The sequence below is a fragment of the Thunnus maccoyii genome, chromosome 8, assembly GCF_910596095.1.
Source record: "Thunnus maccoyii chromosome 8, fThuMac1.1, whole genome shotgun sequence".
NCBI lineage: Eukaryota > Metazoa > Chordata > Actinopteri > Scombriformes > Scombridae > Thunnus > Thunnus maccoyii.
In genome coordinates this window covers 29,302,781-29,316,880 of record NC_056540.1, presented here as the reverse complement: position 1 = coordinate 29,316,880, position 14,100 = coordinate 29,302,781, and the positions used below count along the sequence as shown (strand labels likewise).

The following is a 14,100-nucleotide window of genomic DNA, read 5'->3' as shown; positions in this document are numbered from 1 at the left end:
CATAATATGACACTGCTGCCAGTCGATAAAGGATCATATTGATTGAATAGCTCTAGTTGCTATTAGGTTGAGGATTATTTATTATATATATATATATATACATATTTAGCTGCTTCTTTTCCTTTCTAAGCGGAAATCTCTCCAACGTACGGATCACCATCAGGACACAGAAATATCAGCTCGCTGCTATCCTGCACTGCCTGGAACTGAAGGGTCATGACTTGTGTTATTTATACTCAGGTCGGTCTCATATCTATTGTGGACTCACAGACACTCACTGTTATCATGGCGTTTCTCTATTTCAGGCTTGTTATAAATCCTGTTATCCCACACCTACAAGACGTCCTGCTCAGCTCAGGGAGGCATAAAAGCTGCCGTCCTGTTCGCTGTCTCAGCAGTCTGTCGTCAAATATCTGTGTTTATTTGTCGGAGGATTCTGCGCTTTTGCCTTCAGCAGCAAAATAAGCTCCCCCTGTGAGATATAAATGCCAAAAGTTTTTGATTTGCTGTTGCATAGGAAGACAGAACGTACATCTGAGGTTCTTTTTCCCAACATACATCTCATTTATTGAAAAGTAATGTCAGAAAGTAGCAAACATGACTGTAGAATATTATAGTGTTAGAATGATTTAGTTTAAATGTTTTATCTTTTGTATATATTGTTTTATCACAGTTATTAATTAGCTCTCAAATACTCCTTTAAGTTTGTCCTACTGATAACAGATTCATATTTTGAAAGTTTGATTTTAATTTTTGATATGATTGTTTTTTTTGGTCTTCAAGTAATTACACAATTAAGCACTAAAAAGTAAATAACTCACAACAAAACGGTGCAGTAGAAGACAATACAACACTAATGCAACACTCATGCAATATACAAGACTTCCTATGGACCAAAAAGCTTTATGCTGAGGCAACAAATCAAATTGCACAACCTAAATGTATGAAAGTGACGACCAACCAGCCGTTGTGATGACACAGTATATTTAACAACAAGGCTCCTGGTTTCTCAGGCACCGTGGCCTTTGTACTAGCAGGAAAGGTGCCAAGGAGGTCAACTGCAGGAAGTGAATCAAGCCTTCTGGATACAGCCCAAGATTAGAAGATGAAGGCTGATTTAGACCAGAAGCTTACCTTTCCACCAGAGATTATTACAACCACTCTCAGGCCGGATCTGATCCTGTGGTCAGCCTCACAAAAGGCCCTGTTCGTCATAGAACTGACGGTTTCATGGGAGGATGCAGTAGGTGAAGGGTACGGAACAGAAAAAGCTGAAGTACTCTGATTTAGCAACCGAAGCAGAACAAAAAGGGTGGAGAAGACAGGTGCTCCCCATGGAGGTCAGCTGCAGGGCTTTAGTGGCCTTGTCAGGCTGCAGGAAGAGATGGGAGTCCAAGGGGGGTGGACCTGGGACGCAAGGTGTCACCGCTGAGCCCTCTAGAGGTGTCGTGGGCCTATTGATGAAACACCAAGGAAGGAGGGTGCTCACTTGATGACCCCAGTGAAGTGTTTACCCCTCCCCCAACTCAAGGAGTGATTGCAGATTACAATACGGGTCCATGTTCGTTAAGCTTGCAGAGAGTGCTGCACGTTTTCAGTTTCTCACTACAGCTGGTCCATAAATTCCCCCCTTAATTTCTTACATTAGTCCTCACTCATTGTTTCTATAAGAATTTTTCAAGTGTGTTGTTACAAACCAGGCTCAGGGCTTGCAACAAATGAGAGAGTCCACACACTAATGATGGGTGCAAAAAGATATTTATTTAACTGAGCATAACAATTCATACTTAAATATGGGAATGTTAGGCATCAGTGGTGTAAAGTGGGTAAGTGGATGCATGAAATGTTGACTGTAAAAGTAAAGGAACATAAGTTCAAAGTAAACTAATCTTAAGTGAAAGCCATGAGGACGGGGTGCTGCTTTTATATCCTTGGGGCAACTCCCTCCTCAGGTGCAGCCAATCAACTCTGACAGACCTCTTGACGCTACCACTCCTGGAAGAGAAACAACAAGAGTGTAACTGGAGAGAACTACAGGAAGGTAAATAAAGAGAAAGAGAGAGGGCTGTCACAGTGTCTTTAAATAATAGTCAGGCGCCCACATGAACATTGACACAGGTTTCACTCACTGTAAACATTCCTCCTGTTCATACTAACTGTTCACTTACAATGTAAGTGACTGGGGACAAAATCCACAACCCTCGTTTTGAGCCAAAATGTATTTAAAAGTTTATCTGAAGAGGATAATATGAGGTCTAAGCCGTCAGAGTTACTCAAATAAAGTGGATACCTTCACTGTTAGTCTTTTTTTAGTAACACTTTCCCTTCCTCTTTGTGTTGACACAGTGTTTTCCTGTTGAGCTGAAGAGGAGGTATCATAACAAAAAGAAGGAATTTGGCTCGAACAGGACGATGACTAATTTGGACGCAGAACCTTTATGTTATCTTCATATAAACTTTTAGATACGTTTTTGGCAGGACTGTGGATTTTGTCCCCCATCACCTATGTTGAAAGCACATTAGGAAGGGATCTCTTAATGAGGTTACATCTAATGACTTGTGCAAACACTATTACTACATATCATTCACAATAACGAAGGAGCTGTTGGAACAAAATGATCACGTTTACCACCAGTCGCTGAGGTGAACTTTGGATCACCCAGATAGGATTTACCTCTCTTATCATTGATAATGACCTGTATAATCAGCAGCCAATCAGCGGCAGTTGTGTACTTTTTCCACTGTACTCCACTGAACTGTACATTGTGTTTGTCTGTCATAAACTGACAGCTTGTTATCAGCAGAATTGCCATATGCTGCATCGTTAAGTGAGGATATTATTGGCTTATTGTCCTTCTAAAGAGGACTCCTGTCCACATTTCTGTCTAGTTAGAGACACAACGTTGGTGCTACTTTTCAGCACAATAACAACATGTCTGTTAGAGAAATATGTGCAAATGTTAACCAAAAATGAACTCTGAAAGCAGTCAGTCAAGTTTGAATGCAGTTTGTTTGGACCAATCACATGAGATGGGAAAGATTCTCATGTTAACGACCTGAGAACGTTCACGTCATCAGGACGTTTGTAGTTGTAGGATTACAGTTTAAACATTGCATTGACATTAACAGTGAACGTCAGTCTTTGCCTGATATGAGGCTTCCATATTTGTTTGGTTTTCAGGCACTTCTGTATTGTTAAGCACCAAATCGGATATATCAGAGCTTTCAGAAATATCCTAAGTCATAATTACGACTTGGATGTTGACGTGAACGACATTGACAAGTCGGAAACTCTTAATTATGACAACAGCGATATGACAGCATAAAATGCTGTAATCTGCCCATCTGCTGTAGCTTGAATTAATCTGCCCATCATAAACTGTCACATAAGCCATCTGTATTAGTGTTAATTGTTACGATATACAAGGTCGAGCTGTGGTCTCCACTAATATTACGCATGATCAATTATTACTTCAAGACCCTTTTGACGACAGAGAGTATAAATAAACACAGAATTTTATTTCCCCACATGGGAAAACTGTCAAAAGAATGAGTTACCTGTCAGTCCGTACGACTTCATGTTTATAGCTCTTAGTGTGTTTGTAATAAATTAGCATGAACATAAAAACAGAACTAAAAATCTAATGTTATCATTTTTTTCTTTGGTCTGTACCAACAGAACCGAACTACAGGTGTGAAATCAAACTTTAATTCACAAGCAAACCAAACTGAAGTGAGAAGTCTACTTCCAGGCCCTGAAGCCTTCTTCTGTGTCCATCGCAGTCGGTTTAAAAGACACAAAGAAAAAGGCTTCATTTACTTCATTTCGTTCCTCTCAGTGTTCTTAATGCCTGAGGAGCTGCCGGCTATCACATATCAACATCCGTCTCCTTCTACCCATAAAACTTTGCATTTTGAGGTCATTTCCTCAGGTTGGTTCAGATTACGTTTTCACAATAAACAAAGATCACCGCAATCCTGCTGAAGAGAACAGAGTCTTACGTTTTTGTGCCTCACCGAGTAAACTGAGGGGAAAAAACCCATCTAAAGTAGAAAAAAAAAAGTTTCAAGCATGATGTACATGCTTCTAGACACACAACAGTAAACAGTAAAGAAATTCTGCAAATATGACTGCATTAAAGTATATTTAAAGTTAAATATGTCTAGTCTAGTTGTAGCTTGTCTGTATCACAGGTGAGACACTTATATGGATTTTTATAAGTTAAATATTAGTTGGCGCTGAAATCCTGGCAAAAAGAAGTCGCCAAGAAGCCTTGCAGTCATTTCAGCTTTTTCAGTGAGAATACCACATAATTACGGGTCTGATCGAAATCCAAAGATAGCTTCAAAAAGCGTTGTGTGTGTGTGTATGTGTGTGTGTGTGTGTGTCTTTGTGTGTGTTGTGTTGAGGATATGGGAGTGTTATCAAGCCCATATTTACTGTTTCAACAATGTGAAATTCAACATGCTTGGTCAGATCAAAATGAGTGAGTCTAAATATTCCACTTGTAGCAGCACAGCACTGTCAAAACTGCATGAGGGTGTGTGTGTGTGTGTGTGTGTGTGTGTGTGTGTGTGTGTATGTTAGAGAGTGAAGGCGTTTATGTATCTTATCTTTTGTAGTCATGCTTGAACAAATGCCTCCCACAGCATTGTGTTCTCCTCAAGTCAGTCAACATGTTCAGTAATGAGAGCGGATAAGACTTATGAACATAAACAGACAGATTAAACTGGGATCTTAAAGTGGGAATTATTCCCAGCCTGGAAAATCTTAACCTTAATATTTTAATAATATTCCTGCTAGGACATGAACAATGCCTGATTTATGTTTTTTATGCAGCTTTTAGTCTATTTATCCTACATTATTTCTTTATATGCCTTTATATAGGAATATATTTAGGATTAACATTGTTAAGGGGGCTTTAATAAAACAGCTGTTCTAGTCTGTTCGCTTGTTAGTGTTTAAAAATGAGAAAAAAGCTCCAACCGCCTCATAATAATCATATGGATATGTGGCTGTGAGTTGATAGTGTGATTTTTATAGTCCTTCATTGCATAATATTCCTGTCTGTACCTTCTAGTACTTATTAGTGACCTTTATCCTTCCTTAAGGCATTGATTTTATCTCATGAGGTATACCTAACTATAGTTATCCAGAATTCCCGTAACTATTAGTCTCTGTCTCCAGTAAGGAGCTGGAGCCTTAATGGTGTGAGGTGATTATCTTAGCTTAGTATAAATACTGGAAACAGCTAGTTTGGCTTCGTCCAGAGTTAAAAAATGTATCAACGCCTTTTTCCAAGCCCTCGCCTCAGTTACTGTTGCTTCACCTTTTAAACTCTCTGTTCTTGCTCGGCACATAATACAGTTTACAACAGGGGGAGATTTACTGCTTACATTTCTAAAGTAATGTTTGAAGCAATGAATCCTTTATTTCAGACGGTGGTAGACAAAAGCAGGCCTATTTCCAAAACAGCGGCCATCAACTGTTGCCAGCTGAAATGCAGATTTTATCGACTGTAGCTAGCTATTTAAGCTAACGGTTAACTACTTAAGCTAACCGCATGAATTGGTTGAAAACACTGGCTGACTTTTTAATGTTTCCATCTGATGTGTTTTAAAATGAGAATCCTCTCACAGGAATCTTAAAAAGTTGATGTATAAACTCAAGAGGCTGTGATATGTAGCACAACAAGCTAGCAAAGCTGTAAACAGAACAGCATTTCTGCACATGCTCAGTGGCGTCTTCCTAGCACAGAACTACTCTCTAGAGACTGGAAACGTGATCACTGTTATTAGTCTTTGGAGCCGTTTCTAAACAAACTAACATGACCAAACTATTCATAATGCAGGAACATGCTAGCCAGTGCAGCGGTGTGACTCATTTACATGTTTTTAATAGTTTTTCGAGGAATAAGATATATCAGACTTTGGATACATGCACACTTGTAAAAAAATAAATAATAAATAAACAATCCTTTGTTGATTTGGCTCCGTACATGTCATTTGTTGACAATGAGAAAAATATAGAAAATTGCCAGCTATATCCTTTAAACACTGAGGCTGACATTGCCAATGATCCTCTCTTCTAACTCTCAACAAGAAAGCTAATAGCCTAACTGTAGGTCTATTTCCCAAAAATGTGGGTTTGAATTTACTTACCCGGTAGCGCCTTCAAAGCTATTATAGCCTAAGTTAATTGTAATCTAATTTTTATATAAATAGCAACACAATAATAGAATTGTTTTAACTTCAGTATTTGAAAATTTCAGATTTTGGAGCCCAAGTTTTAAAAAGAGAGGCTGTGGCATTGATCCGATCACGGACACAGACATGAATGGGCTGAAATCAATGTTTACAACAGGGTTGGTTTATTTATCTACAAACAAACAAAAAAGATAATCTATCAGAATAATCTCATAAATCCTTTACATATAGCATCTTTAATATTATTGTTTTGCTTTGAGTCCTCTTATGTATTTATAGATTAGCCTACTTTTTAAATTCTCCTTTCACAATACAGGACAATATAATTGAATTCAACCTAGTAGTAGTTTGTCATCCTATAAAAATCCCATAAAGTCACAGCGGTGTGACTGGATGTTCGTGTTCCTCCTCCTTTACTTGTGTTTGGGGGGGAGGGCTCTGTTGGTGGGACTGGCCTCATGACGCGCCTCTGTTGACAGTAGTAAAGCCTCCCCCCCCACACACACACTCACTCTCACACACATACATACACACACAGCCTCCACCTCAGTCGCACTCCCTCTCGCTGCAGCTGTCAGTGAAGCACCGCCGCTCTGCGCTCTCCATCTCCGCGTCTTTACGCGCCCCAGCTGTTTGTGCGCACGTCTCACCCGCTCCGGAGCTCCAACCACGGCTGAAGTTGAGCTGCTGAAAAACCGCCTTTTTTTTTTTTTTAGCAACAACCCCCCCTCCCCTCCAACATTTCGACAGAGTGGAGAGAAGGAAAACAGTAGGAATATGACTTCTGTGACTTCTGCAGCGATGGCTTGTCTGAAACTGTCGGACTATCAGATGAAAGTGCTGGAGGAGAATTTCAACAAAGTCACCAAGCATCCGGATGAAACGACGCTCATGTTGATCGCTGCGGAGTGCGGACTGTCAGAGAAGGATACACAAGTGAGTTATAACTTCATATTTAATAACCTTTCACCTAAAGACTCGTGGAATTATGTTTTTCTAAAGTTTGCACGTTTGATATGTTTTCAGGCTGAATTATATGAGCTTCAATGTCTCGGTACAGTGATGTTACATGCTGTCCTGAGTGAATACTGTGACACTTTCCTAGAAATTATGAGGTCATTTAAACATGCTCATCTGCTATAGGTCACTGAAATATTCCTGTGGAGACTGTTACCATGTCTGATGCTCAATAGTTAGATTATTTTCCAATTAACTGTCTTTTTTAAATGATTTTAGCACACCAATGATCATAGATTATAGTATTTTCATCTATAGATTCCCAATGATGCTCCTTTAATATTCCTAAAGTTTTTAATAATTTTTGCGCAGTATCATTTATTTCCATGAGGGCAGTGAGTCTCCACTCTGTCTGTGATGTGGGCACTTTATTTAGCAGCACACTTAGGATAAAAAAAGTGACAAATTCCCAAAAGAAAATGTATTCATATGTCTTCAGGACACCCAGAGGTGAAAGATGATTTCAATTAATGCCACAATGTAAAAACACTGCATTAAAACCTTTACTTAACCAACTATTAGAATCCAAATATACTTAAAGAGTAGAAATATTTATTATGAAGAAAGAGCCTTTCAGTGTGTCACATTGTTGTGTAACTGATGTGTAATTTTGTAAGCATGTATTGTCATTTTGTGACTGTAACTACTTGTACATACAGTAATTTATAACTTTGCCAATCTTAACCTGCAAAGTAACTAGTAAAGAAATAAAAAGTACATTTTTTTTAGTCTTTAATATAGTTGAGCACAAGTTTAATGTTGCACAAAAATACTTGGGTACAGTAGGTCAAAACTGTACTTAACTACAGTACTTTGTAATGTACTTTGTTGCAGTTTTCAGAGGTTTTACTGCAATCAGCCGCCCTCACAATAAAAACAAGAGACCTAGATTCACAAAACTTGACTTTATAATGTCAAGAAAGTTTACAGTACAAGTCATGAGAGCTGTCAGTATCTCTGTCAGTGTCTCAGTCAGGTGACCTCTGAGGAAAAAAAAAACATATAGTGGCACAGGGAGAAGGGAGTAACAATATGTACACATGAAGATTTATCAGTAGGAACAAGTTTATCTAAAAGCAGAACAAGAGACTTGTAATCTGCGATGTCAAAAAGATAAGTGCGGAGAAAGTCCACTGACTTTCAATAGAGCAGGTTTGGGAACAGTGACAGTGTTGAGGATGATCTCAGCCAATGTTTCTGTTGAGAACGTCACGGTCTGATGAAATAATCCCCATCTGAGTGCAAACAAACACGGACCACAAAGGCAGCAGCACTCCGCCGACCGTCAGTGGAGCAGCCGCAGGTTGTTTTTCCTAATGAAGTCATATCAGAGTCGAGTTTCCTGCTGCCTTTTCAACTCTGGGAAAGATCCACAGTTACGTCTACTGATTCATTTGCTTAGGTTGACTTAAGACTTCACAGAGATGACTTTGGGGAGACATCATGTGTCAGTCAAACAGTTAGGGCGGGACTATGATGTCATTTTTTTTGTTGGATTTATTGTTAATGACACTGAGTTTCTGGGCTGGTGCTGTGACTCGTCATAGCTGTACGTGTTTGTGCTGCATTTATATAAAGTTGGATGTGGGAAACGCATCTTTACTTATAATACTTTTATCTCAGTGGAGAGCTGAAACAATCAGTCAGTCGACACAAATTAACTGTTTTTTGACGATCGATGAATCATTTCAGTCATTTTTCAAGCAAATAATGCAACACTAGTTTAATGTTACTATATCTGTATGTAAAATGATTTTAAAACATGCTAAAAAGTTAAAGTCACTCAAAGGTGTGAGTGTAAAAGTTGCTTTTTGATCTTCGTAACAGTAGTTTCACTCAAAGTCCACTTACTCGCTTTTCCAGAGATTACAGCTGTTTTCATCAGCGACTCAAAAACAGCAGTCATGTTTATGTAACATCACATCAGAGTTTGAGGAAAAACTACCAGACCTCTTGATCTGTTTTACTTTGTATTTCCTTGTAGGAAGAGGGGAACCCTGAGTTATAGCTTATAAATAACCTCATTACTCACATCTCTTCCTCCCCAGCAGGAAAAAGCTACCAGACAGCAGACATTCAGCAGTAAAAATGTAAAAACTAGATTAAGATTGAAGCCTGTTTTTACAGCCAGTGATCAAAGTAGAAACACTGACCATTAATTGAATAAAATATCACATTAATACTAATGTATTCAATCTCCCATCACTCCCTATTCCTGCATGTAAAAACTCCCACCATCAGTCTATCTAAGGAATGTTTCTGGCCTACTGGAAAGTCTGTGAAACTGTCACATCAGGAGCCAGATGTGAAGCTTCATAGCCAACATGTTAAGAGTGTACTGAAGTTATGCAGGCACCTCCAGCGGCATTCCTCTCATAGGTGCATCACTGTAAAAGTATTTTCAGTTCAGTTTTGGTTTTGCAAGAATAAACGTCGGAGTTTCAGAATAAGAAATATCAGTTGTTATTCCTCTTTAGGATTTGGCACGCAAACAACATGAGCAATTGATAAGCTAACCAGGAGTTAAAGCCCTACATGTAAATTCTGTCATTTGAGTTGACGTAGCATGAAGCTCGTTTCGTAGGCAAATTTCTGCTCTTGTTTGCGAGGCGGCCTGAACGTTTGAGGTTGGTAGAGAGACACAGCGCTTGCTTGCACATGGCACAGCGCACATGTCCTTTTAATAGTCAGCTTTTACAGTCCAAACATTCCAACAATCAATAACTCGTGTATGTCAGACACATGATTGGCACTGGTTTTTCCACTTTTGGCTCTACGAACCGGTTCCTCCAGATTTCTCAGTGCTGCGGTTACACAGGCACAAAAAAAAAATCTCTCACAAATCTCATCATGATGGGTAAACAGGGACAAAAATTTCCCTGTCAGATGTCAAAGTGCAGCTGTAGGTCTTAAAACTGGAGTTTTACTTATACAAACTTCTCTCAATGGTATCATTTGTTTCACTGGCAGTACATTTAAACAGGTGGAACCAAAGACAGTCTTGTAATTGCATTATGGGGCAAACAGGTCACAAATTTTAACAAAAAGACATTTATTTCCTCAATACACAGAAGTATAGACTTGAAAAATTGTGAACCTCTTCGTTAAAGTGCCACACAGCTGTGTATCATGGAAACTTGGGTTTGATATCAACACAATCCTACTGAAAGATGAAAAACAAAAATGTTAAAGCCCCATAAAACAACAATATGCTAATTCAGAGAGGTTTCTCTCCCTCCGGTGCAGCTCTGAGAAGTCTTTGTAAAACTAAAACTCCACTCTGCTGCTCCCTGTTAGTCGTCTGGTGTTGGCGCCTGACTGTTTCTTTTCATCCTATACAAAGGTGGGAGAAGCTGGGCGACCTGACAGGGAAGCCCGGTCCAGGCCGGGTGAGGTAAAGGTCTGGCCTCTCATCAAAAGACCTGTCTTCATTTCAAGCTGATGTTTTTTTTTTTCTTCTCTTCCTGCCACCCCTCCTGTCATCAAGTGTTTTGGATTTGTTAACAAAGCTCTCATTGGAGAAGGTTTAACTAAAGAAACACATCCCCCGGCTACCACTCCCCCCCTTTAACGTTAACAACATTTACAACGTGTTTCAACCTCCGAGCGGCCTGTTTGAGCTCCTTTCACAGTCTACTTTTATTTGTTTTTCAGTGCCGCAGTCAACGCCATGAAGGTAGAGACAGTTATGTAATAGTGTTTGTCAATGGGAAAAGTTACACAAGCACCATTGTATAGTTCAAGGGGATTGTAAATCTCACCATTATTGTTCAGAAATGACATGTGTGTGATGCTTTTACAAGGAAAGTCAAAGATCTTTTGAATTTTAACAACAAAGCAACAAAGTACAAAAGTGATTCCATTCAAAACCTGGAAGAGAAAATGTAATTTTTTAAGATAATACCCATAGCGACTAGATTTAATTAGTAGAGGAAATATCTATATAATAGCATGAATGTCCTGCATTGTAGACTTAAATGAATGTGAAATCCCAGAACACAGTGCACAAATAAATCCAGCATGTTTGCATGAACAGCCAAGTTCAGAGACAGTTCTTGAATTGTCTTAGTTTCTGCATTTTTGAGTGCAAACCCAGACAACTCCAAATGGGAATCTCATGTGTTTTCAAGTACAAAATGTGGGAACTGTCCCTCCTGCCAGGCACATGGCTCAGTCACACAGCGAACGACGGTCTCGTGTCCAAAGGCCGGCGTCAGGGATCCCTCCCTTTCCCCCTCGGTGCTATCTAGATGATGTCAGCATTGTTGTGAAACCCTTGACAACCGCAAAACAGTGATGCTGCAGTTCACGGGTGTGTGCCGCAGTCATCATCTAGTCAGGGTTTCTCTGTGTAGTTATTGGCTCAGCAGTCAGGGTGCTGACAGCTTTTTGCAAAGGAACTGGCCCCCGCAGAAACAGGCCCAGTCAGTGCCAGCATTCTCTGTTAAAATTGGATGGAAACATTAATCCTCTGTGGTTTCCCTGATACAACTTAGCCTCAGGGTCACTGCTGTGTCTCTGTGAGTCAGTGACTGCATTAACATGCACCAAAAAAAAAAATGTGACTGTAATGTAATTATGAAGATGAAAGACAAGAAGAAACTCCAAAGCTCCACTTTGTGACTCTCATTTTATCTTAATTTTTATGTTTTTGAATTTGTGCATTGATGATTGTGTTTCTGACGCACTAACTAAGCTCTAAACATATGATATATCTGAATCCCTAATGAAATTAATTCACAAATCCAACAATCCAGGTTGCATAAAATCGTGAATAAAAAAAGTCCCACATCTAAAACATTTCATAATTTAACCCTAAACAGCCTGTCCAAAACAATTTCTATGACATAAAGCACAAAGTTTCATGATACACCCTACACCCGCTAACATTAGCATTACTGTTATGCTAATGTTAGCGGTTGTAGGGTGTATCATGGAACTTTGTGCTTTATGTCATAGAAATGCAACTGTATATGCATTAACAGGCTAATGATAGCTAGTTAGAAAGCTACATATGATATAAATTAACATATTCAGTTAGCATGCTAAAATGGTAAATGTTATGTGCTAAATGTTAGCATACGCATTCGATAGCCGTTACCAGGCTAGCTTTGGTCATGTTAAATTGGTCAGCAGTATGTTAGTTCAATGTGTAACATGTGGCTTGTTAGCTTACTAACATATTAATTATGTTACCATGGACACAGTTAATAGGCTCTGAGATTTGCTGTTTCTGTTTTGAAACTGGGAGGAAATTGTGGGATTTAGGGAACAATTAAAACCAGGAAGTGTGTTTTTTAAGGAATAGTTCAACATTTAGTTAGAACATGTATCTCCCCTATAATCAAACATTTATGACATTTCTGTCTATGTATGAGTTAAACAAATGAGATGATTGTGAGCTTTACGGACAGACAGGGTGAGGCTCCGTATGTACTGACAGTACATGAGCTCTATATCCTCTCATGTCAGTTTTGGAAGAACGCTAAAAAGTGTATTTACCAAAATGTTAAACTATTCCTTTAACCAAACAGTTATCATGTTTTGTAGTCTTTGGATGAAAATACAAATTTGTAGAAATATTAACAAGCAAAACTAAAAGTTTATAGCCACATTATACGCTCTCTTTGTGGAGTGGCAACTCTAACAGACACCAGGAAAAACATTTTGCGGATCTTGAAATTGCACATAATATACAATATGTACTAGAACCAAAATAACTGCTGTTATATAAGACTACCCAACAAACAGTAGTATAAACTTTAAACATTAGCGCTACCTTGAGATTTAAAATGCTGCTTATACATACAAGTCAATGAATCAATATTCCAATTGTATAAACAGTACCAGCCAAATGTTTGGATACTTATGTACTTATGTAAAAGATCTCAGTACTTCTTCCACTGAAAAGACGCTATTAGGTTGGCCTGTTTACAATCCTGCAGACAGCTGAGTTTGCATGGTTGTAAATCTAGCCAGTTGCCTGAGGATAATAATAGCAGTGACAATACATCTGGAGAACTCAGTACTTTGTTTAAAAATCATTCTTGACAATACCAGTACTCCACCTGTGTAATTCTCAGGAATATTTATGTCATGACTGTTTTCCGTCAGCCGGACCAGTTATCTCACCGCTCTCGCATTTCAGGTTCTGCAGCAGTTTGTGCCAAAGTACATTTGCGCCTGAACAAAATGTCCTGTTACCTGCTTTTAACACCTTCCTTGTCTATGTTTGTCCTTTTCTTTTTGTGTTTTTGTTTCCTCTAGAAATGGTTCAAGCTACGTAACGCACTGTGGAGGGAGGCGGAGGGCCTTCCAGCTGAACTGGGCTCTGTGTTGGATTGAGACTTTCTGACCACAGCGTTCCTCTCCTCTCCTCTCCTCTCCTCTCCTCTCCTCGACGCCTGAAGCTTTGTGCTGACCCTGTTTCTCTTGGACGAACTGACCTCCCCACCTCCTTCCTCATACACTTCCCTCTCCATCTGTCATCTCTCTTTTTTTGTATCTATGAAGCTATTTCAACTTACGGAATGTGAAGGTGTTTGTGTGCTGTTGCCAATATAACCACCATGTTTACATAAAATAAACATATTGTTATTATAAGTTAAACTGACTCAGGTGTGCTTTTGAGGCTGCGTCCGGGGTCCATATTCACTGAGGAAGCCGGGTTATACAATGGTGGGATGACGTTTAGATAGAGCGGGAGGGCTATTGGGGACACTGTGCTTTTGTTTTCAGGCTTTGTTTTTGTGTACGTCTGTCAGCAGGGAGCGGAGCTGGACCCCCGCGCCTGTTCATGGGACTATAAAAAAAAAAAAATGTAAGGAAAAGCTGGGATTACAATAGATGCTGCTGGAATCAGCTGCCGCTATCCAG

General features: G+C 39.3%; 1 protein-coding gene across 1 annotated transcript; it reads left to right on the top strand.

Moving 5' to 3' along the window:
• The first annotated feature begins 6,352 nt into the window (after window positions 1–6,352).
• hopx (HOP homeobox) lies at window positions 6,353–13,833 on the top strand. Its single transcript, XM_042418106.1, has 2 exons — window positions 6,353–7,143; window positions 13,492–13,833. The coding sequence occupies exons 1-2, from the start codon at window positions 6,985–6,987 to the stop codon at window positions 13,567–13,569; spliced, it is 237 nt and encodes a 78-aa protein (XP_042274040.1). The 5' UTR covers window positions 6,353–6,984; the 3' UTR covers window positions 13,570–13,833.
• Window positions 13,834–14,100: the final 267 nt, after the last annotated feature.